General features: G+C 47.5%; 1 protein-coding gene across 3 annotated transcripts in view; it reads right to left on the minus strand.

The window, feature by feature from the left end:
• Positions 1 to 1,571: 1,571 nt before the first annotated feature.
• Positions 1,572 to 25,018, minus strand: part of LOC130276106 (protein SSUH2 homolog) — a 56,933-nt gene continuing 33,486 nt past the window's right edge. Inside the window, exon 11 of one of the 3 annotated variants that reach the window (XM_056525012.1) lies at positions 1,572 to 2,062. In XM_056525012.1, the coding sequence (XP_056380987.1) occupies positions 1,922 to 2,062 (141 nt within the window). In that variant the 3' untranslated portion in view covers positions 1,572 to 1,921. Of the gene's footprint in view, positions 2,069 to 25,018 lie in introns of all 3 variants that reach the window. The other 2 variants (XM_056525011.1, XM_056525013.1) reach the window with 2 other exon arrangements.

The following is a 25,018-nucleotide window of genomic DNA, read 5'->3' on the forward strand; positions in this document are numbered from 1 at the left end:
ATTATTGTTCATGCAAGATTTAACCTCCTTCCCTTCCCGGATTTAACCCCTTAAGGACTCAGCCCATTTTGGCCTTAAGGACTCAGACAATTACATTTTTACGTTTTCATTTTTTCCTCCTCGCCTTCTAAAAATCATAACTCTTTTATATTTTCATCCACAGACTAGTATGAGGGCTTGTTTTTTGCGCGACCAGTTGTCCTTTGTAATGACATCACTCATTATATCATAAAATGTATGGCGCAACCAAAAAACACTATTTTTGTGGGGAAATTAAAACGAAAAACGCAATTTTGCTAATTTTGGAAGGTTTTGTTTTCACGCCGTACAATTTATGGTAAAAATGACATGTGTTCTTTATTCTGAGGGTCAATACGATTAAAATGATACCCATTATTATGTACTTTTATATTATTGTTACGCTTAAAAAAAATCACAAACTTTTTAACCAAATTAGTACGTTTATAATCCCTTTATTTTGATGACCTCTAACTTTTTTATTTTTCCGTATAAGCGGCGGTATGGGGGCTCATTTTTTGCGCCATGATCTGTACTTTTTTTTTATACCACATTTACATATAAAAAACTTTTAATACATTTTTTATAATTTTTTTTTAATAAAATGTATTAAAAAAGTAGGAATTTTGGACTTTTTTAATTTTTTTTCGTTCACGCCGTTCACCGTACGGGATCATTAACATTTTATTTTAATTTACGCACGCGTTGATACCAAATATGTCTATAAAAAATGTTTTTTACGCTTTTTGGGGGTAAAATAGGAAAAAACGGACGTTTTACTTTTTTATTGGGGGAGGGGATTTTCCACTTTTTTTTTACTTTTACATTTTTTTACATTTTTTTTTACACTTGAATAGTCCCCATAGGGGACTATTCATAGCAGTACATGATTGCTAATACTGATCTGTTCTATGTATAGGACATAGAACAGATCAGTGTTATCGGTCATCTCCTGCTCTGGTCTGCTCGATCACAGACCAGAGCAGGAGACGCGGGGAGCCGCACGGAGGAAGGAGAGGGGACCTCCGTGCGGCGTTATGAATGATCGGATCCCCGCAGCAGCGCTGCGGGCGATCCGATCGTTCATTTAAATGGCGAACTGCCGCAGATGCCGGGATCTGTATTGATCCCGGCACCTGAGGGGCTAATGGCGGACGCCCGCGATCTCGGCCATTGCCGGCAGGTCCCTGGCTGCGTTCAGCAGCCGGGATCAGCCGCGCATGACACGCACATCGCTCCGATGCCCGCGGTTATGCTTAGGACGTAAATGTACGTCCTGGTGCGTTAAGTACCACCTCACCAGGACGTACATTTACGTCCTGCGTCCTTAAGGGGTTAAAGGGGTACTCCTCTGGAAAACTTTTTTTTTTTTTTAATAAACTGGTGCCAGAAAGTTAAACAGATTTGTAAATTACTTCTAATTTAAAATCTTAATCCTTCCAGTACTTATCAGCTGCTGTATGTTCCAGAGGAAGTTTTTTTTCTTTTTGAATTTCCTTTCTGTCTGATCACAGTGCTCTCTGCTGACACCTCTGTCCATTTTAGGAACTGTCTGGAGCAGGATAGGTTTGCTATGGGGATTTGTTCCAACTTTGGACAGTTCTTAAAATGGACAGAGGTGTCATAAGAGAGCACTGCGGTCAGACAGAAAATAAATTCCAAAAGAAAAGAACTTCCTCTGGATCATACAGCACAAAAATGTTTGATTTAAACAAAAATGTTTTCTAGTGGAGTACCAGTATCATCTTTAGCTATCATCTCACTCCTGTCCCCAAGTATCACTTCTCCTTCCTCACTCCTATCATGAAAGCTTTATCCACAAGCAAGCGCAATAGGCAAAACAATTTATTCGCTATAGTGAAGCCAATGGCTGCTGTAGGCATAGATGAGTGATAACCACTTCTCACATAACTGAGCAGCTGAGGGTGAAACGATGAAGACTCCGCTTAGAGTAGACTCTGAGCTCCTGGCCGTATACAAGACATGACAGGTTCTTCCCATTGTATTCATACTGGACTTGCACCACTGGGATCATCTCCACGGTCTGACGCTGAGTGAACAAAACATAAAAATAAGAACATTTCTGTTATTTATAATACGAAACATAGTGTTCACGAGTAATATGTTTGTATAATAGCAAATAGGATTATGATTTAAATGGAATCTGACAGCTTTCTGTTATTGTATAAGGAATATTCTGTCCATCTGTGGCTGAGGGCAGAGTGGACGGAGGGGGGAGGGAGATCAGCCGGGGGAGGGGGGGGGGGGCATCAGTTTATGAATACCAAGGACTCCTAGTCACAGCACAAAGCAAACACTAAAAGTAGCAGAATGTAAATTTCACACAAATACCACCACATGTACATATAACCAGCTCAGTGAAGGAGAAGGCAGAAGAAACATGGTGACAAATTGCCTTTAGGATCAAATCTGATAATTGATCAGACAACACTCTATATGAAAACAGGGATCTGGCGTCATCTTGTGGCTAGTATTAGGTAATGCAGCTCATGCAAAAATCCAGTTAGTCATTCATAGCCTTTTTTGACTAGCTAGTGTCCTTTACCTTAATAAAAAGGGACTTCTGAAAACCTTGATCGTTTGAAGCATCATTTTGTGTAAAGTGCAGTATAAGCTTAGATACAGCAGATAGTATCACATATTATAGGCAGGGCCGTATTTACAGCTTGTGCTGCTTGTGTACTCAGACTGAATACACCCCATTAGGGAGATGCCACATGCCTAAGAAATCTACGGATACATTTTGCAGCTGTTCTTACCCATGTAGATTCTTAATGCTGCTTAAGGGTCCATTCACATGGAGGAATTTCCACCAGCATAATTCCGCCTCAAATGAAAGCCCAATACACTTCTATGGGATTCCGCACTCCCGTTGATACTTTGGAATTCCCGCTTGTGGAATTCCAAAGTATCAACAGGAGTGCGGAATCCCATAGAAGTGTATTGGGCTTTCATTTGAGGCAGAATTCTGCTGTGTGAATAGACCCCAATACTGCTTCCCTAGATGTGATGTCCCAGTACAGCAGTTCCAGCTGCTACCCACTAGAGTTGTCGGGTAGCTGAAATACTACAGGTCTTCTGGATATGCATTGCATATTTGCTGTCCCTACTCTGATTCCAAGTTCACGCTGTGAGGATACTCTGCTACATTGTCTTAGCATACAAGAGTAGAGTATTTTGCAAAAAAAGAATACCTTTCTGTCTTTCACTGATCTGTTTCAGGTTTGGGGTCAGGTCAGTTCCAGCCTGTCTGCCTTCCCTGGATGCCCATTTCAGGGTTTCTACCAAAAAAGAGTGAGTAAAGTGGATTCCTATATGGCACCTTACACTGGGAATCAGGGCGCCATCAGGGGGGTACAACACATACAACTGTATGGGGCCCGGAGCTTCAGGGTGCCCCGACATCCCTGGACCTTTTTTTTTTTTTATTGCCTTGTCAGTGAGTGACTGCAACTGTCACTCATTGACCGATGGGTGCGGACCAGGCCTCATTGTCCAGGGGGCCTGCACATTTCTAAATTACTTCTTTTTGGGCGTGGGCCCCTTAAGAGTAATGGCAGGGCAGGACAGGCCTGGGGCTGATGGGAGTAGAGACGTCATGTGCCCCGTGCAGGCACGCACGTCCACTCCAGTCACCTAACCTGTCCCTACCTAAATCCCTGTGTGATCTCCAGCACAGAGGATCCTCAGTGACAGGAGCAGCAGCAGCCTCCACTGCCTCACACCGCTGCACTGATCCCCGGCGGCGGCAGGGTAGGTGAACTTGCGGGGGGGGGGGGGGGTGTCTGTGATGAGAGGTGTGGGGGCTGTGATGAGAGGCGCGGGGGGGGGGGCGTGTTATGGGGGTGATGAGAGGTGCAGTGGGGGGTTATTGGGGTGATGAGAGGTTACAGGGGGTGTGTGTTATAGGGGTGATGAGAGGTGCAGGGGGGTTATGGGGTGATGAGAGGTGCGGGGGCATGTTATGGGGGTGATGAGAGGTGCAGGGGGGGGTTAGGGGGTGATAAGAGATGCAGGGGGGTGTTATGGGGGTCAGAAGAGATTCAGGGGGGTTATGGGGGTGACAAGAGGGGCAGGGGGGGTTATGGGGGTGATGAGAGGTGCATGGGGGTTATGGGGGTGATGGGAGGTGCAGTGGGGTTTATGGGGGTGATGAGAGGTGCAGGGGGGTTATGGGGGGTGATAAGAGGTGCAGGGGGGTTATGGGGGTGATAAGAGGTGCAGGGGGGTTTATGGGGGTGATAAGAGGTGCAGGGGGGTTATGGGGGTGACGAGAGGTGCAGGGGGTGATGAGAGGTGCAGGGGGGTTATGGGGGTGATGAGAGGTGCAGGCGGATTTATGGGGGTGATAAATGGTGCAGGGGGTTATAGTAGTGATGAGGAGAGGTGCGGGGGGGTTATAGTAGTGATGAGGAGAGGTGCGGGAGGGGGGTTATAGTTGTGATGGGGAGAGGTGCAGGAGGGGGGTTATAGTAGCGATGAGGAGAGGTGCGGGAGGGGGGTTATAGTAGCGATGAGGAGAGGTGCGGGAGAGGGGTTATAGTTGTGATGAGGAGAGGTGCGGGAGGGGGGTTATAGTAGTGATGAGGAGAGGTGCGGGAGGGGGGTTATAGTAGTGATGAGGAGAGGTGCGGGAGGAGGGTTATAGTAGTGACGAGGAGAGGTGCGGGGGGGGTTATAGTAGTGATGAGGAGAGGTGCGGGAGGGGGGTTATAGTAGTGATGAGGAGAGGTGCAGGAGGGGGGTTATAGTAGTGATGAGGAGAGGTGCGGGAGGGGGGTTATAGTAGCGATGAGGAGAGGTGCGGGAGGGGGGTTATAGTAGCGATGAGGAGAGGTGCGGGAGGGGGGTTATAGTAGCGATGAGGAGAGGTGCGGGAGGGGGGTTATAGTAGCGATGAGGAGAGGTGCAGGAGGGGGGTTATAGTAGCGGTGAGGAGAGGTGCAGGAGGGGGGTTATAGTAGCGATGAGGAGAGGTGCGGGAGGGGGGTTATAGTAGTGATGAGGAGAGGTGCGGGAGGGGGGTTATAGTAGTGATGAGGAGAAGTGCGGGAGGGGGGTTATAGTAGTGACGAGGAGAGGTGCGGGAGGGGGGTTATAGTAATGATGAGGAGAGGTGCGGGAGGGGGGTTATAGTAGCGATGAGGAGAGGTGCGGGAGGGGGGTTATAGTAGTGATGAGGAGAGGTGCGTTAGGGGGATTATAGTAGTGATGAGGAGAGGTGCAGGAGGGGGTTATAGTAGCGATGAGGAGAGGTGCAGGAGGGGGGTTATAGTAGTGATGAGGAGAGGTGCGGGAGAGGGGTTATAGTAGCGATGAGGAGAGGTGCGGGAGGGGGGTTATAGTAGTGATGAGGAGAGGTGCGGGAGGGGGGTTATAGTAGTGATGAGGAGAGGTGCGGGAGGGGGATTATAGTAGTGATGAGGAGAGGTGCGGGAGGGGGATTATAGTAGTGATGAGGAGAGGTGCAGGAGGGGGTTATAGTAGCGATGAGGAGAGGTGCAGGAGGGGGGTTATAGTAGCGATGAGGAGAGGTGCGGGAGGGGGGTTATAGTAGTGATGAGGAGAGGTGCGGGGGGTTATAGTTATGATGAGGAGAGGTGCGGGAGGGGGGTTATAGTAGCGATGAGGAGAGGTGCGGGAGGGGGGTTATAGTAGCGGTGAGGAGAGGTGCGGGAGGGGGGTTATAGTAGCGATGAGGAGAGGTGCGGGAGGGGGGGTTATAGTAGTGATGAGGAGAGGTGCGGGAGGGGGGTTATAGTAGTAAAGATGTATTGGAAAAGAAACTGTATTTTCCTGGATTTGAGTTGTTTTATAGAATCCTAGCATCTGAAGTCTCCTTCCTGTGCTTTGTATGCGTGAACAGCTTTATTTGAAAAAAAGGTGTTTGTGGGTAACAAATGGACATTGGCTAAGCACCACTCGTGACATATCCATGACACATCAATATAACCCGGAGTGGGTTATATTTGACCTCTTTATCACATGTGCTATTAATAAAACATAACTTTTAATAATTAATAAACATAAAAAGTGAGAAAACACACATTTAAAAACACTTCCCCATTGGCGTCAGTGTGTAGGATTACAAATTTCTTAGTAAGATCACCACAGATTAAAACACCTTCTGTAAACCTGTCAAATTAGTGGTGTTTAATTACACCTCCTTGATATTGATATCTGGAGTGACTGATTCTGAATAGTTGCGTGGATGAATAATCTAATTCTAGGTCAGATGTATATTAGGGGGTGCCACGTCACTCTCCTTTCTATTCTTAGTCCACATTTGTGTGGCTCATATGTTAGACAAGGTTCAGATTTCCAGGTGCTTGATCTCTGTGTGAAAACTAATCAGAAATCAATAGCCGCCATCCTGCTGTGCACCGCAGGTGCGGGTTTGCAAATATAGGTGGCTCAAATGCCACTCATATTCTGTGACCTGTACCAACAGTATTGTATAAAAATGGAGGCAATGAGGATGCAATTAAAAAGTATTACTGACCAACCCAGACATGTTTCGCCACTGGTGTGGCTTTATCAAGGAGAATGACTGAACATTGAGTGTCAGCCTCCAAAGAGCGTCATTTTTATGGTATCCATATGACATCATTAGAGATGAGCGAACTTTTGAAAGATTCAATTTAGCTGAATTTTTTGAAAAAATTTGTTTCGATCTGAATTTATTCGTGACAAATCTATATTAAAAACGGCTATTTCTGGACTACAGAGATCCTCAATAGGGGCGTAGAATACTTTCCATATGAGTGTTAGAACACAGGAGTGTGCTGGGTTAGTGAAATAATACTGTTATTCAGTATGACATGCAGATTACAGGCATTGCTATTAGAACCACTGCCGCAGAGCAGCACAATGACAGAGCCTGGAGGTGGCATCAGTATGAGGAGACCATATAGTGGATGAGCTAGTGCTACCATAACAAAAATGTTAGGGCCATACCCAGGCCCAGCAGCATCAGTAAACCATATATTGGTTGAATGGCACAACCTGCAGTTGGCTGAAGCATCAGAAGACCATATAGTGTCTGAATGGCACAGCCAGGAGTTGGAAGCAGCATGAGTAGACACTAGGCCTTCACAATCCCTAAGATTAAAAGATGAATTTTGAAATTTAAATTCAAGATTTTTGGTAGCTAGTGCTACCATAACAAAATTTTTAGGGCCAGACCCAGGCCCAGCAGCATCAGTAAACAATATAGTGTCTGAATGGCACAGCCTGGAGTTGGCAGCAGCATGGGTAGACACCAGGGCTTCACAATCCCTAAGATTAAAAATAAAAAATATTTAGGCCCAAACCCAGCAGCATCGGTAAACCATATATTGGCTGAATGACACAGCCTGGAGTGGGCTGAAGCATGAGGAGACCATATAGTGTCTGAATGGCACAGCCTGCAGTTGGCAGAAGCATGAAGAGACCATTGAAATTTAAGATATTTAAATAGAAATTTTAGATTTTTATATTGAAATTGAGGATTTTGAAATTGAAATTTTAACTCCCAAGTTTTAGTGTCCCAGGCCCCGGCGTGTGGGTTCAAAGGGCCAAATCTAACAATGAGTCACATGCCACCTCCTGGCTCTGTCATTGTGCTGCCATGTGACATCAGTATGAGGAGACCATATAGTGGCTGATTGACTGCCTGGAGCTTGTGGCAGCATGGGGAGACTATATAGTAGGTCCCGATAGGTCCCGGATCACATGAGAAACCTTGGCGTGGTGTGCGGGCTCCGGTATGTCCTTCATATAAGAATATACTGGCTAATGTCTCATTTTTACATCAGTTTTGAGGATTATCTAATATCATTGTATATATTTACCACAGGATTGAAACCCCACTCTGGTCCATAGGTGCGGGTCCTCTACCCCATTGTATGTGTGCACAATTGCACTTGGGGTTGAGCACCTGTTATCACCTTGAGACTATGTTGTTTTGTTTTTTGGAGACCATATAGTGGTGTCTGAATGGCACAGCCCGGATTTGGCTGAAGCATGAGGAGACCATATGGTGTTTGAATGGCACCGCCTGGAGTTGGTGGCAGATGAGGAGACAATAGGGCCTCACAATGTCTAAGAATAAAAGATGAATTGTGAAATTCCCATTGAAGATGTCTGGTACCTAGTGCTACCATAAACATATATAGGTAATAGGCCCAGCAGCATCACTAAACCATGTATTTGCTGAATGACACAGACTGGAGCTGGCTGAAGCATCAGTAAACCATATATTGGATGAATGGCAAAGCCTGGAGGTGGCTGAACCATGAGGAGACCATATAGTGGCTGAATGACTACCTGGAGTTGGCTGAAGCATAAGGAGACCATTAAAATGTAAGATTTTTAAATATAAATTCAAGATATTGAAATTGAGGATTTTGAAATTGAAATTTTAACTCCCAAGTTTTAGTGTCACAGGCCCCAGCGTGTGGGTACAAAGGACCGAATCTAACAATGAGTCACATGGCAGCACAATGACAGAGCTTGGAGGTGCCAGCAGTAAGAGGAGACCATTTAGTGGCTGAATGACTGCCTGGAGTTTGTGGCAGAATAGGGAGACCATATAGTGTCTGAATGGCACATCCTGGAGGTGGCTGAAGCATGAGGAGACCATATAGTGGCTGAATGTCACAGCCTGGAGGTGGCTGAAGCATGAGCATACCATATAGTGGCTGAATGGCACAGCCTGGAGGTGGCTGAAGCATGATGATACCATATAGTGGCTGAATGGCACAGCCTGGAGTTGGCTGAAGCATGAGGAGACCATATAGTGACTGAATGAGACAGCCTGGAGGTGGCATCAGGAGTCCTGAAAGTGGCACTAATGCAAGGAATTTCTAAAATTGGGGACCAGCACCTTAATTATGTTTTGCAGTATTCATGGCAGCACAATGAGAGAGCCTGGAGGTGGCAGCATCAGCATGAGGAGACCATAGAGCAGCACAAATAGAGAGCCTGGAGGTGGCAGCATGAGGAGACGATAGAGCAGAACAATTAGAGAGCCTGGAGGTGGCAGGATCAGCATGAGGACACCATATTGCGGCACAATGACAGTGCCTGGAGGTTGTAGCATCAGCATGAGGAGACCATATGGTGGCACAATGATAGAGCATGGAGGCGGTAGCATCAGCACGAGGAGACCATAGAGCAGCACAATGAGAAAGCCTGGAGGTGGCAGCATCAGTATGAGGAGACCGAAGAGCAGCACAATTAGAGAGCCTGGAGGTGGCAGCATCAGCATGAGGAGACCATATGGCGGCACAATGACAGAGCCTGGAGGTGGTAGCATCAGCATGAGGAGACTACATGGTGGCACAATGACAGAGCGTGGAGGTGGTAGCATTAGGATGAGGAGACCATAGAGCAGCAGAATGAGAAAGCCTGGAGGTGGCAGCATCAGCATGAGGAGACCATATGCCTGGAGGTGGTAGCATTAGCATGAGGAGACCATAGAGCAGCACAATGACAGAGCCTGGAGGTGGCAGCAGCAGCATGAGGGTCATGCCAACTGAGGGTTGAGTCTGAGGAATCCACCGACTGTTGACTGGGGGGTGTCGGATGTCAATTGGGATGAAGTGGATGACCGAGTGAACCGATCAATCACGACTGCTAGCTGACACCGCAAGTTCAGACCTCTCTCTGCGACTCCGGCTGCCACAAACCCCTACCCTGCTGCGACCTCTGCCTGATGAATTTAGGTCTCTGCCACACCTCTGTGCATGTCCTGGCAATACTCTGCCTGACATACTTATTGCGTATATGAGGGGAGTACAATACGCTTCACTGCGCTTAAAACAGTATTTGTCTAGAACAGCAGCAGGTGTATGCCATTAGCTGTCCTTTCACAGTATATAGGCCCTTGACAGATTAACAGGTATAAAATAGTACACTACTTAGATGTACGTATGTGGTATGCACTTATGAGGGCACAAAAATTTGCTACAGTACACTTAAAAAAGTATCTGAGTAAAAACACAAGCCGGTGAATAGTTTTGTCTGGACTTTCACAGTATCTAGTCCCTTGACATATTAATAGGTACAAAATAGTACACTACTTAGATGTACGTATGTGGTATGCACTTATGAGGGCAGAAAAATGCGCTACTGTACGCTTAATAAACATATTGGAGTAAAACACCAGCCGGTGATTAATTTTGGCTGTCCTTTCACAGTATGTAGGCCCTTGACAGATTTACAGGCACAAAATAGTACACCACTTAGATGTAATTATGTGGTATGCACTTGTGGGCAGAAAAATGCGGTACAGTATGCTTAAAAAAACATATTTTAGTAAAACACCAGCTGGGGATTACTTTGACATGGACTTTCACAGTATCCAGGCCCTTTACAGATTAACAGGTACAAAATAGTACACTACTTATATATAGGTATGTGGTATGCCCTTATGAGGGCAGAAAAATGCGCTACTGTACACTTAATAAACGTATTGGAGTAAAACACCAGCCGGTGATTAATTTTGGTTGTCCTTTCACAGTATGTAGGCCCTTGACAGATTAACAGCCACAAAATAGTGCACCACTTAGATGTACGTATGTGGTATGCACTTATGAGGGCAGAAAAATGCGGTACAGTACGCTTTAAAAAAACTTATTTTTGCACATCAGCAGAACACAACAGTACTGCAGCACAAAAAAGCTGTGTAACTTAACACAAAATTTCACTCTGTCAAAGACTATTAGGAATGGACTGCTGTGTATTATACCATCTACAGACTAGTATAACAAGCAGATGAGTTGTTGTGGAACAAAGACACAGAATTGCGCTGAAAAATTATTCCTGCCTCCTCTGCTAAGGTTTATGAAGTTGAGGCAGCGTGTTTAAATGTATAAGGCAACACACAGCTATGTGCCCCTCTCTGTAATACAATGCTGAAGAAAGTGACTGAGAGGTTTATGCCTGCAGTAAAAAATCATTTTCAGTGAAAAAAACACTGCTCTCTGTCCACCAGAACGCTGATGTGACTAGGATGTGAAACGCTGCTGGAATGAGCTTTTCGGTGTAACACACACAGCGATGTCTGTCCTATCTGTATGCAGTGATTGATATGACGAGCTGCAAAATGGGCTGTAAAATGGCTGCTGATTATATAGGGCTGTGACATCACAGGTGTGACTGGCTGCTGATAGGCTGCATCCTGTATGTTATTCAAGGTCATCCCACCTACTTCCCTTCCCAGCGTCCGTTGCCCCATGTACTGACATATGGATCCGCCATTTTAGATGCCCTGGAGCCTGCACCACAGGAAATGGAGTTTAATGAAGCGATTCGTGTGATAGAATTGCAGCAATATTCGCATTTGTTGCAAATCGAATATTTCATGAAATTCGTAACGAATTTGGGTTTGTCAGCTTCGATTCGCTCATCTCTATACATCATTAATAAGGTAACAAATAGAAGGGCGCCATATCATCCACCAACAGTAAATCACTTCACTTCGTATTGCTACCTATTATAACCATCCATCATTGCCAGTCTGACTCCCAGGCCAATCTATGTGCAGATTATTAGATAACCTCACCCATTTGCGTTGCCCACTATTGATCCGGCAAATGAACTTCCTCTGTGGAGTAACCAATCCGTCATTCTATCTATATTAACATCCACTTATATCACTCCGTCGGTCCCTCACGTGAGACGGACGCCGATCCAGTCACGTGATAGCTCCTATCCACATGGTCTATGTAAACAAAGTCTGCGTGCGCACGGGCGCTTCCTCATAATGCGGCCACACTCAGGAGCGTTCTCGCACCTGCGCTGTACATGGCCGATACCAGATGTGTCCGCGCATGCGCACTCGTACTAATTGCAGCCCAATAGGACAAATAGAGGTATAATAAATATAGGTATAATGCAAATGAGAACAAAGAAATATACGATTGCACATATGTTCCACACTATATATATGGATATATTTGTGGTACAGAAGATGTTACTCCCTACCCTTGCTGCCCAGTCAGGCAGCCTCCTTCACTGTCCCCAGGGTCCCTTGCACCTGTTTCCCCCTTGTACATATGTTCTGCAGTGTATTTTATAATAAAACGTGTTGTATCTTTAAGAGTTATGTCATGTGATTGTTACATAGGAGGTACCAGTGATCAGGTGATCCCAAGAGTGATCTATGGGCTCCCTGCTAGTCTCCCCCATATAAGCCCTGGATGGCGCTAGCTTCGCTCTCTTTCAGCTCTGCTCTTGCTTCCTGCTGAGGTCCAGTGCAGTCGTGCCTAGTGTGTGTGTCCAGAGTGTTGGAGGCCTCAAAGTCAAGTCCTGCAGCCACCATCAATTCAAGTAAGCAAAAGTCACAGCTTTATGAATCTCTGCTGTCCATTTTAGGAACTGTCCAGAGCAGGAGAAAATCTCCATAGCAAACACATGCTGCTCTGGACAGTTCCTAAAATGGACAGCAGAGCACAGCAGAGAGCACTGTGGTCATGACATCAGAGAAATCTAAAAAGTAAAGCATTTCCTCTGTAGTATATAGCCCCTAAAAAGTACTGGAAGGATTAAGATTTTTAATAGAAGTCATTTAAAAATCTGTTTAACTTTCTGACACCAGTTGATTTAAAAAAAAAAAGTTTTCCACAGGTGTACCCCTTTAAGGTGTCTGCATCACTGGTCACCTCCTTGGGCCCTGGCTGAACTGTATAGACTTTACCAAATGTCTACCCTCAGTAAAGCTACCATTGTCCATAACTTGGTATCAGAGTCTTTATTGCCCGCGTGCCTAGCCCAGGATCCAGCGGTATACCTTCGGGTGGTTTTCGGCTAAACCACGCCCTGGTGTCATGAATACAAGGGGTTAATACCATCTGCCCCTAGGGTAACAACATCTGCCCTCATCACACCCCGCTACCACAACTTTTGGCAACATGGACAGGATATGCAACAAGTCCTCCCCTATTCTTAACTGTGTCCAATATTGTCTGCAAAAACTGCATGCCAATGCAATTTAAGACTGCGCCATGGGACTTTGCAAATGAAAAGTGGTTTACTCGTGGCACTTGTGAAATAGAGGGGAGGTGAAGAAAAGCCTATTATCTGGTACTGTGAACTGTACAGAGGTAGTACCTGAAAGGGTTCAGTTGGTCCGGTGTTTCCCACGTGCGAGTGGTCGCAGCTCTGCCCCATCAGTCCCCAGCTGTGATGCCTCTTCAATGAAGCAAGGAGGAACCAAAGAGCCGCTCTGTGTTGCACAGGGGTAGATTTTGCCAACCGGACCAAAGCAGAAAGTTCCCTGGGCGCAGCCATGTTGGAGGTTCCGGCTGCTGCATCCGGCTCTGACGCTATCCCTCAAGCACTTGCTGCAGCGTAGACTCTGCAAACACCAACGATTGTCAGTATTAAGTCTCCGGTGTCAGTACCTGCTAGCATTAACCCATTAGTACCTGCACGTCTGGTCGCAAGACGGATTACAACCGGGTGCCTGAAAAATAGAGGGGGAGTATACATTACAGTACCCCCATCAGTCAAGTCCAAGCTGCTGCAACACTTCAGCAATCATCTTAAAGGAGAAAGCACCTTATTCTTCTTAAAGCGACAGCACACTCAAAACTCAACAAGATGTATGAACCCAGCTCTCCAGATCAACCAGGCGACAGCGCCACTTCATCTCCAGCAGTGAGGTCATTACCTGCCCTAGCAACCAGGATCTTGCCAGCTCTACCTGTAGTCAGCATCAACAGTCCTGGTGTTCCAGCATCTGCTCTGGTATTCATGGGGAACCCTGTCGTCCCTACCTACAATGGAGACCCATTCACCCTGAGGGATTTCCGAGAAGGTGACTGTAGAGCAGATCTTTGAAGGGCTGTATCAGGTATTTGACTCACATTCTCCATCAGATGTACGTCTCCAGCTGTATGAATGGCAACAAAAGCCGAAGAGCATATGCCGTAGCCTACAGAATGCCCTAGAGACTGTCCAAAAACTAGATGGTATAACTCCCGAGCAGGGCAATAAGGTGTTAATGAACAGATTTATTAATGGGGCTCATAATAAGTGGGACAAAGCCCAGCTGAGAATGTTGGCGGTCCAAAACCCCAACTTGTCCTTCCCCGCTTCCAAAAGACTGGCCATCCAAAGGATTAAGTCCGGTACTGAATTAGAGGAAGCTTGTGTGCCCCTTACACGTGTTCTAGAGCCACTAGGGGTGGTAGCCTGATCTATACCACCACCGTCAACAGCCCCCGCCCCGGTGTCCTCTACTTTGCCAGTCAATGCAGCCTCAGATTTACAGAGTGTTAGGCAGGACATTGAACAACTGACTAAGGCTGTTTCCATGTCTGTCTTGGTCTGTGTTCACACACAGCTATTGGATATGCTTGTGTCTGAACAGTTTTATGTTCCCTGGTCAGGGAATAGTTAAAAGCCTTTGGCTTGCTAGCCAATAGCTCCTAGGGTGTGTCTATTTATAGTCAGCCCAGTCTAGCCTCTGGGCTGTTGAGACTTCATTATATCCTGACTTGCTAAGATGCTATACATGCTGCATGGAGCTCTTGCTGAAACACTCTTTGTTTGAGCTTTTAATCTACTATCTCTGTATTTGCATGCACTTTGTATTTTCTGGTTTTAGCCATGGTTAGGTGGCATGCTTATAGTAGATTTTAATCTGTGTTTGTATAGTCGGTTTTAGGATTTTTATACCCTTTCTGCTATGTGTCTGTTCAGACTGTGTCTGAGACTTGCTTGTTACCTGTGCTCTGTATGTTATATTCCTGTTTAGTATTCTGGAGTCTATTCAGACTCATCCGGTTCTAGTCTAGTGTTTCATGTATTATATTTCTGTTTCCTACTGGGTCAGCATCTTGTCCACATGGTGGAGTGTGTCCACTGGCCAGTAGCCTATTCGGCTTTATTATTAATGGCTGCTCTTTCTATGGAGTGGGGTGTCCAGTTTGTAGGTTCAGTGTGAACAGTATCCTATATTTATATCCTGTTTGGTTTATCTGATCTTTGTTCTTTGTATTTGTACCTGTTTGTGAACAGTGTCCTATGTTCCTGTATCTGATTGCCTGTTTATATTCTGCCCTGTTAGTATTTGTATCCTGTCTTGTATATCTGGTTGTCTGGTAGTTTTCTGTTATGTTTCTGGTTTGTGACCGACTATTTATTAGTATGTTTTTTAGGCCCCTGCACTTTAGTTCAGGGAGGGACCGGCACCCAGTTGTCGATCCACCAGTTAGGGTGGATGGGCAAGTAGGCAGGGAGAGCGGTTTTAGGGTCAGTTTAGGGCTCACTCTCCCTGTCCCCTGGTTGGTCCCTGACAGCTGTAAAGGAGCTTGCCACCCAGGCCGCTCATCCTGACCGTGAACACCCCTACCCAGGATACCTGCCCCTGCTCCTGCTGCCCACAATTTCAATTACCGCAATCCTCCATCCAATAGACCCTCGGGGACTCAAAAACCCTTTTGCACTTACTGTATTGAATCAGGACATTTGAAAATGCAGTGCTGGGATTTAAACAGATTTCCCCTGAGGTCGTGGACTGGCCCTTAGGAAAACAGTCATCAGGTCAAATCCCCGAATGACCTAAGTCAGGACTCTCACTTTATGTTGCCTCCATCACCTATGTAAAAGTTATTGTGGAAAGTGTACCGTTAGAGGCATTGATAGATAAAGGGTCACAAGTGTTTACTATACCTAAAAGTGTGATCTATCAGCATTGGGATGCTAGTTTATTGTGTGAGCCTGATAATGTTAACTTCCGAGTAGTTGGGGGTAACGGGCAACCAGTCCCCAGACATGGATACTGGGAGCCAACCATTCAGCAGGGCAATAAGGTGTTAATGAACAGATTTATTAATGGGGCTCATAATAAGTGGGACAAAGCCCAGCTGAGAATGTTGGCGGTCCAAAACCCCAACTTGTCCTTCCCCGCTTCCAAAAGACTGGCCATCCAAAGGATTAAGTCCGGTACTGAATTAGAGGAAGCTTGTGTGCCCCTTACACGTGTTCCAGAGCCACTAGGGGTGGTAGCTTGATCTATACCACCACCGTCAACAGCCCCCGCCCCGGTGTCCTCTACGTTGCCAGTCAATGCAGCCTCAGATTTACAGAGTGTTAGGCAGGACATTGAACAACTGACTAAGGCTGTTTTCATGTCTGTCTTGGTCTGTGTTCACACACAGCTATTGGATATGCTTGTGTCTGAACAGTTTTATGTTCCCTGGTCAGGGAATAGTTAAAAGCCTTTGGCTTGCTAGCCAATAGCTCCTAGGGTGTGTCTATTTATAGTCAGCCCAGTCTAGCCTCTGGGCTGTTGAGACTTCATTATATCCTGACTTGCTAAGATGCTGGACATGCTGCATGGAGCTCTTGCTGAAACACTCTTTGTTTGAGCTTTTAATCTACTATCTCTGTATTTGCATGCACTTTGTATTTTCTGGTTTTAGCCATGGTTAGGTGGCATGCTTATAGTAGATTTTAATCTGTGATTGTATAGTCGGTTTTAGGATTTTTATATCCTTTCTGCTATGTGTCTGTTCAGACTGTGTCTGAGACTTGCTTGTTACCTGTGCTCTGTATGTTATATTCCTGTTTAGTATTCTGGAGTCTATTCAGACTCATCCGGTTCTAGTCTAGTGTTTCATGTATTATATTTCTGTTTCCTACTGGGTCAGCATCTTGTCCACATGGTGGAGTGTGTCCACTGGCCAGTAGCCTATTTGGCTTTATTATTAATGGCTGCTCTTTCTATGGAGTGGGGTGTCCAGTTTGTAGGTTCAGTGTGAACAGTATCCTATATTTATATCCTGTTTGGTTTATCTGATCTTTGTTCTTTGTATTTGTACCTGTTTGTGAACAGTGTCCTATGTTCCTGTATCTGATTGCCTGTTTATATTCTGCCCTGTTAGTATTTGTATCCTGTCTTGTATATCTGGTTGTCTGGTAGTTTTCTGTTATGTTTCTGGTTTGTGACCGACTATTTATTAGTATGTTTTTTAGGCCCCTGCACTTTAGTTCAGGGAGGGACCGGCACCCAGTTGTCGATCCACCAGTTAGGGTGGATGGGCAAGTAGGCAGGGAGAGCGGTTTTAGGGTCAGTTTAGGGCTCACTCTCCCTGTCCCCTGGTTGGTCCCTGACAGCTGTAAAGGAGCTTGCCACCCAGGCCGCTCATCCTGACCGTGAACCACCCCTACCCAGAATACCTGCCCCTGCTCCTGCTGCCCACAATTTCAATTACCGCAATCCTCCATCCAATAGACCCTCGGGGACTCAAAAACCCTTTTGCACTTACTGTATTGAATCAGGACATTTGAAAATGCAGTGCTGGGATTTAAACAGATTTCCCCTGAGGTCGTGGACTGGCCCTTAGGAAAACAGTCATCAGGTCAAATCCCCGAATGACCTAAGTCAGGACTCTCACTTTATGTCGCCTCCATCACCTATGTAAAAGTTATTGTGGAAAGTGTACCGTTAGAGGCATTGATAGATAAAGGGTCACAAGTGTCTACTATACCTAAAAGTGTGATCTATCAGCATTGGGATGCTAGTTTATTGTGTGAGCCTGATAATGTTAACTTCCGAGTAGTTGGGGGTAATGGGCAACCAGTCCCCAGACATGGATACTGGGAGCCAACCATTCAGTTAGTAGAGCATGTACTTAGATGGCAGGGAGTGATTGTAACTAATGTGACAGAGAAGGGATCTGCTGAGTTTATATTGGGGTTGAAGAATTGATTCACTGAAGTGTTAGATGCCTTTCATGCCTCTCTTCCCCATATGTTCCTTTCAGGTCAGCAGGCTGTACAGCACCACTTGAAAGTTCGCCAACAAGCAAGGTGAAATCTGCACCGCACGAGTTCAAGACATCAGGTCAGTGACCTTACAACCCAACACGGAGACCATCATCTGGTATTGTGCATGTCCTGGAGTCAAGAATAGGGACTATCAAGCTCTGCTGAACCTATGCAATTGGAAGATAATCCTCTTGTTCAAGCTGCGAGAAGCCTTGTCACTGTCACCAACGGGAGTGTCCTGGTGCGGTTAGTAAACTTGTCTGATTCTGCTACTGTCTTGCCCAAATACACTCTTGTAGCCCAGCTGTACCTCCTAGAGTTGAAAGACATTGTGACAGAACGTCTGGTGGCCCGACAGCGTGCAGCTAAAGTGGCCGAAAGATCCAGTGTGAGCCCTCCAGAGTTTTGGTGGGCGCAACTCCAGGTTGGAGTAGATACTACCCCAAGGGACCAAGTCAATGGAATCATCAATGTTGCCAAGAGGTACCATGAGGCTTTCAGCAAGCACCCCACAGACTTCGGGCAGACTTCAATGATTCAGTACCGAATCCTCACAGGTGACAGACCACCTATCAAGGAAAGACACCGTCCAGTCTTGCCCGACATGTATCACACTGTCAAGAAGATGCTGGCTGACATAAAAGAGACAGACGTAATCCAGGAAAGTCAGAACCCCAGGGCGACGACACTTGTCCTAGTCAAGAAAAAGGAAGGAACCATCCACTTCTGTGTCGACTACAGGAAATTGAACAATGTCACACATAAGGACACTTCTCCATTGCCAAGAATAGAGGAGTCAATCACCGCCCTTGGGTCGGCTGCTTACTTCTCCACCCTGGACTTAACCAGTGGATATTGGCAAGTGCCCATGGCTGTGGAGAATTGGGAGGAGACCGCCTTTGTGACACCCATGGGACTGTTCGAGTTTAAAAGTATGCCATTTGGGCTGTGAAATGCCCCTGCTATGTTCCAGCATCTGACAGAAAGGTGCCTGGGCGATATGAATTTTCAAAGTGTCCTATTGTACTGGGACGATATAATTGTATATTCCAAGTCCCACCACCTGTCAGATGTCTTCCAAGTCCTGATCAAGCACGGGCTGAAGATCAAACCATCAAAGTGTCACTTGCTCAAACCTCATGTCCACAACTTGGGTCATGTTCTCAGCGCAGAGAGAGTCCAGCCTAATCCTGAAATGGTGGAAGTTGTCCAGAACTGGCCAACCCCGCGCACAATGAAAGATGTCAGGAGCTTCCTGGGGTTTGCCGGCTACTACCGCCGTTTCATTCCCCACTTTGCCCAGATTGCAGAACCCCTCACAGCTTTCGTATGGGGTACGGCGAAGGAGAACTACAATGGAAGACTACCTGTTGAATGGGCCGAAGAGCAAGAGACAGCGTTTCAAGCTCTCAAAAGTCTGCTGACAGAACCACCCATCTTGGTGTATCCAGACTACTGTCAGCCGTTTCGGCTGTTTACTGATGCCAGTTTTGAAGGTCTGGGAGCTGTCTTGTCCAAAGTCCAGGAAGGGCAAGAGCAAGTAATTGCCTATGCCAGTCATAACCTGCGAGGAGCAGAGAAGAACAATGCGAATTACAACTCATTCAAGTTGGAATTTCTCGCCCTGGTGTGGGCAGTGACCAAAAAGTTCAAAGACTATTTGGCCGCCACACCATTTACGGTCTACACGGATAATAACCCATTGGCCCAACTGAACACTGCCAAGTTGGGTGCCATCGAGCAGCGTTGGGCTTTAAGATTAGCCAATTACAGTTTCACCATCAAGTACAGAAGCGGCAAGTCGAATGTCAATGCCGACGTACTGTCTAGGATGACCCCCAGGGAAGAACCCCCTATCGAAGACATGTGGGAAGACGTGGAGATGCCCACATTCTATCAACAGTTTGTGAATCAGAATGTTATGACCGCCCTCATGGATTGTGAACCCAAAAAGGTTAAATAAGACCTATACACCTGGAAGACTCTTCAGGACGAAAGGCGAGTCGTGGGGGATCTGTTGGACTACCTTCTGGTGAAAAAGGTACCAATACGTCTACTCCAGACCCAGAGTGGCTACGAGCTGAAACATCTGTTGTTACGCCGAGCGCTCCGGGTCCCCGCTCCTCCCCGGAGCGCTCGCTTCACTCCCTCCGCTGCAGCGCTCCGGTCACGTCCTCTGACCCGGGGCGCTGCGATCCTGCTGCCAGCCGGGATGCGATTCGCGATGCGGGTAGCGCCCGCTCGCGATGCGCACCCCGGCTCCCCTACCTGACTCGCTCCCCGTCTGTTCTGTCCCGGCGCGCGCGGCCCCGCTCCCTAGGGCGCGCGCGCGCCGGGTCTCTGCGATTTAAAGGGCCACTGCGCCGCTGATTGGCGCAGTGGTTCCAATTAGGGTTTTCACCTGTGCACTTCCCTATATTACCTCACTTCCCTTGCACTCCCTTGCCGGATCTTGTTGCCTTAGTGCCAGTGAAAGCGTTCCTTGTGTGTTCCTTGCCTGTGTTTCCAGACCTTCTGCCGTTGCCCCTGACTACGATCCTTGCTGCCTGCCCCGACCTTCTGCTACGTCCGACCTTGCTTCTGCCTACTCCCTTGTACCGCGCCTATCTTCAGCAGCCAGAGAGGTGAGCCGTTGCTAGTGGATACGACCTGGTCACTACCGCCGCAGCAAGACCATCCCGCTTTGCGGCGGGCTCTGGTGAAAACCAGTAGTGGCTTAGAACCGGTCCACGCCAATCCCTCTCTGGCACAGAGGGTCCACTACCTGCCAGCCGGCATCGTGACAGTAGATCCGGCCATGGATCCCGCTGAAGTTCCTCTGCCAGTTGTCGCTGACCTCACCACGGTGGTCGCCCAGCAGTCACAACAGATAGCGCAACAAGGCCAACAGCTGTCTCAACTGACCGTTATGCTACAACAGTTGCTACCACAGCTTCAGCAGTCATCTCCTCCGCCAGCTCCTGCACCTCCTCCGCAGCGAGTGGCCGCTCCTGGGATACGCTTATCCTTGCCGGATAAATTTGATGGGGACTCTAAGTTTTGCCGTGGCTTTCTTTCCCAATGTTCCCTGCATCTGGAGATGATGTCGGACCTGTTTCCCACTGAAAGGTCTAAGGTGGCTTTCGTAGTCAGTCTTCTGTCCGGAAAAGCCCTGTCATGGGCCACACCGCTCTGGGACCGCAATGACCCCGTCACTGCCTCTGTACACTCCTTCTTCTCGGAAATCCGAAGTGTCTTTGAGGAACCTGCCCGAGCCTCTTCTGCTGAGACTGCCCTGTTGAACCTGGTCCAGGGTAATTCTTCCGTTGGCGAGTATGCCGTACAATTCCGTACACTTGCTTCAGAATTGTCCTGGAATAATGAGGCCCTCTGCGCGACCTTCAAAAAAGGCCTATCCAGCAACATTAAAGATGTTCTGGCCGCACGAGAAATTCCTGCTAATCTACATGAACTTATTCACCTAGCCACTCGCATTGACATGCGTTTTTCTGAAAGGCGTCAGGAACTCCGCCAAGATATGGACTCTGTTCGCACGAGGCGTTTCGTCTCCTCGGCTCCTCTCTCCTCTGGTCCCCTGCAATCTGTTCCTGTGCCTCCCGCCGTGGAGGCTATGCAGGTCGACCGGTCTCGCCTGACACCTCAAGAGAGGACACGACGCCGTATGGAGAACCTCTGCCTGTACTGTGCTAGTACCGAACACTTCCTGAGGGATTGTCCTATCCGTCCTCCCCGCCTGGAAAGACGTACGCTGACTCCGCACAAAGGTGAGACAGTCCTTGATGTCTACTCTGCTTCTCCGCGTCTTACTGTGCCTGTGCGGATGTCTGCCTCTGCCTTCTCCTTCTCTACAGTGGCCTTCTTGGACTCTGGATCTGCAGGAAATTTTATTTTGGCCTCTCTCGTCAACAGGTTCAACATCCCAGTGACCAGTCTCGCCAGACCCCTCTACATCAATTGTGTAAATAATGAAAGATTGGACTGTACCATACGTTTCCGCACGGAGCCCCTTCTTATGAGCATCGGATCTCATCATGAGAGGATTGAACTTTTGGTCCTCCCCAATTGCACCTCGGAGATTCTCCTTGGACTTCCCTGGCTTCAACTTCATTCCCCAACCCTGGATTGGTCCACTGGGGAGATCAAGAGTTGGGGGTCCTCTTGTTCCAAGAACTGTCTAAAACCGGTTCCCAGTAACCCTTGCCGTAACTCTGTGGTTCCTCCAGTAACCGGTCTCCCTAAGGCCTATATGGACTTCGCGGATGTTTTCTGCAAAAAACAAGCTGAGACTCTACCTCCTCACAGGCCTTATGATTGCCCTATCGACCTCCTCCCGGGTACTACTCCACCCCGGGGCAGAATTTATCCTCTCTCTGCCCCAGAGACTCTTGCCATGTCCGAATACGTCCAGGAGAATCTAAAAAAGGGCTTTATCCGTAAATCCTCCTCTCCTGCCGGAGCCGGATTTTTCTTTGTGTCCAAAAAAGATGGCTCCCTACGTCCTTGCATTGACTACCGCGGTCTTAATAAAATCACGGTTAAGAACCGCTACCCCTTACCCCTCATCTCTGAACTCTTTGATCGCCTCCAAGGTGCCCACATCTTCACTAAATTGGACTTAAGAGGCGCCTATAACCTCATCCGCATCAGAGAGGGGGACGAGTGGAAAACGGCATTTAACACCAGAGATGGACACTTTGAGTATCTGGTCATGCCCTTTGGACTGTGCAATGCCCCTGCCGTCTTCCAAGACTTTGTCAATGAAATTTTTCGTGATCTGTTATACTCCTGTGTTGTGGTATATCTGGACGATATCCTAATTTTTTCTGCCAATCTAGAAGAACACCGCCAGCATGTCCGTATGGTTCTTCAGAGACTTCGTGACAACCAACTCTATGCCAAAATTGAGAAATGTCTGTTTGAATGCCAATCTCTTCCTTTTCTAGGATATTTGGTCTCTGGCCAGGGACTACAGATGGATCCAGACAAACTCTCTGCCGTCTTAAATTGGCCACGCCCCTCCGGACTCCGTGCTATCCAACGCTTTTTGGGGTTCGCCAATTATTACAGGCAATTTATTCCACATTTTTCTACCATTGTGGCTCCTATCGTGGCTTTAACCAAGAAAAATGCTGATCCCAAGTCCTGGCCTCCTCAAGCAGAAGACTCCTTTAAACGACTCAAGTCTGCCTTTTCTTCGGCTCCCGTGCTCTCCAGACCTGACCCTTCCAAACCCTTCCTATTGGAGGTTGATGCCTCCTCAGTAGGAGCTGGAGCTGTTCTTCTACAAAAAAATCCTTCCGGGCATGCTGTCACTTGTGGTTTTTTCTCTAGGACCTTCTCTCCAGCGGAGAGGAACTACTCCATCGGGGATCGAGAGCTTCTAGCCATTAAATTAGCACTTGAGGAATGGAGGCATCTGCTGGAGGGATCAAGATTTCCTGTTATTATCTACACCGACCACAAGAACCTCTCCTACCTCCAGTCGGCCCAACGGCTAAATCCTCGCCAGGCCCGGTGGTCTCTGTTCTTTGCCCGATTTAATTTTGAGATTCACTTTCGTCCTGCCGATAAGAACATTAGGGCCGATGCTCTCTCTCGTTCCTCGGATGCCTCAGAAGTTGATCTCCCTCCGCAACACATCATTCCACCTGACTGCCTGATCTCCACTTCTCCTGCCTCCATCAGGCAGACTCCTCCAGGAAAGACCTTTGTTTCTCCACGCCAACGCCTCGGAATCCTCAAATGGGGTCACTCCTCCCATCTCGCAGGTCATGCGGGCATCAAGAAATCTGTGCAACTCATCTCCCGCTTCTATTGGTGGCCGACTCTGGAGACGGATGTTGGGGACTTTGTGCGAGCCTGCACTATCTGTGCCCGGGATAAGACTCCTCGCCAGAAGCCCGCTGGTTTTCTTCATCCTCTGCCTGTCCCCGAACAGCCTTGGTCTCTGATTGGTATGGATTTTATTACTGATTTACCCCCTTCCCGTGGCAACACCGTTATTTGGGTGGTCGTTGATCGATTCTCCAAAATGGCACATTTCATCCCTCTTCCTGGTCTTCCTTCTGCGCCTCAGTTGGCTAAACAATTTTTTGTACACATTTTTCGTCTTCACGGGTTGCCTACGCAGATTGTCTCGGATAGAGGGGTCCAATTCGTGTCTAAATTCTGGAGGGCTCTCTGTAAACAACTCAAGATTAAATTAAATTTTTCCTCTGCATATCATCCCCAGTCCAATGGACAAGTAGAAAGAATTAACCAGATCCTGGGTGATTATTTGCGACATTTTGTTTCCTCCCGCCAGGATGACTGGGCAGATCTCCTTCCATGGGCCGAATTTTCGTATAACTTCAGGGTCTCTGAATCTTCCTCCAAATCCCCATTTTTCGTGGTGTACGGCCGTCACCCTCTTCCCCCCCTCCCTACCCCCTTGCCCTCTGGTCTGCCCGCTGTGGATGAAATTTCTCGTGACCTTTCCATTATATGGAGAGAGACCCAAAATTCTCTCTTACAGGCTTCTTCACGCATGAAGAGGTTCGCGGATAAGAAAAGAAGAGCTCCCCCCGTTTTTTCCCCTGGAGACAAGGTATGGCTCTCCGCTAAATATGTCCGCTTCCGTGTCCCTAGCTACAAGTTGGGACCACGCTATCTTGGTCCTTTCAAAATTTTGTGTCAAATTAATCCTGTCTCTTATAAACTTTTTCTTCCTCCTTCTCTTCGTATCCCTAATGCCTTTCACGTCTCTCTTCTCAAACCACTCATCCTCAACCGTTTTTCTCCCAAATCTGTTCCTCCCACTCCTGTTTCCGGCTCCTCGGACGTCTTCTCGGTCAAGGAAATTTTGGCTGCCAAAAAGGTCAGAGGGAAAATTTTTTTTTTAGTAGACTGGGAGGGTTGTGGTCCTGAAGAGAGATCCTGGGAACCTGAGGACAACATCCTTGACAAAAGTCTGCTCCTCAGGTTCTCAGGCTCCAAGAAGAGGGGGAGACCCAAGGGGGGGGGTACTGTTACGCCGAGCGCTCCGGGTCCCCGCTCCTCCCCGGAGCGCTCGCTTCACTCCCTCCGCTGCAGCGCTCCGGTCACGTCCTCTGACCCGGGGCGCTGCGATCCTGCTGCCAGCCGGGATGCGATTCGCGATGCGGGTAGCGCCCGCTCGCGATGCGCACCCCGGCTCCCCTACCTGACTCGCTCCCCGTCTGTTCTGTCCCGGCGCGCG

The sequence above is a fragment of the Hyla sarda genome, chromosome 6, assembly GCF_029499605.1.
Source record: "Hyla sarda isolate aHylSar1 chromosome 6, aHylSar1.hap1, whole genome shotgun sequence".
NCBI classification, from domain to species: Eukaryota; Metazoa; Chordata; class Amphibia; order Anura; family Hylidae; genus Hyla; species Hyla sarda.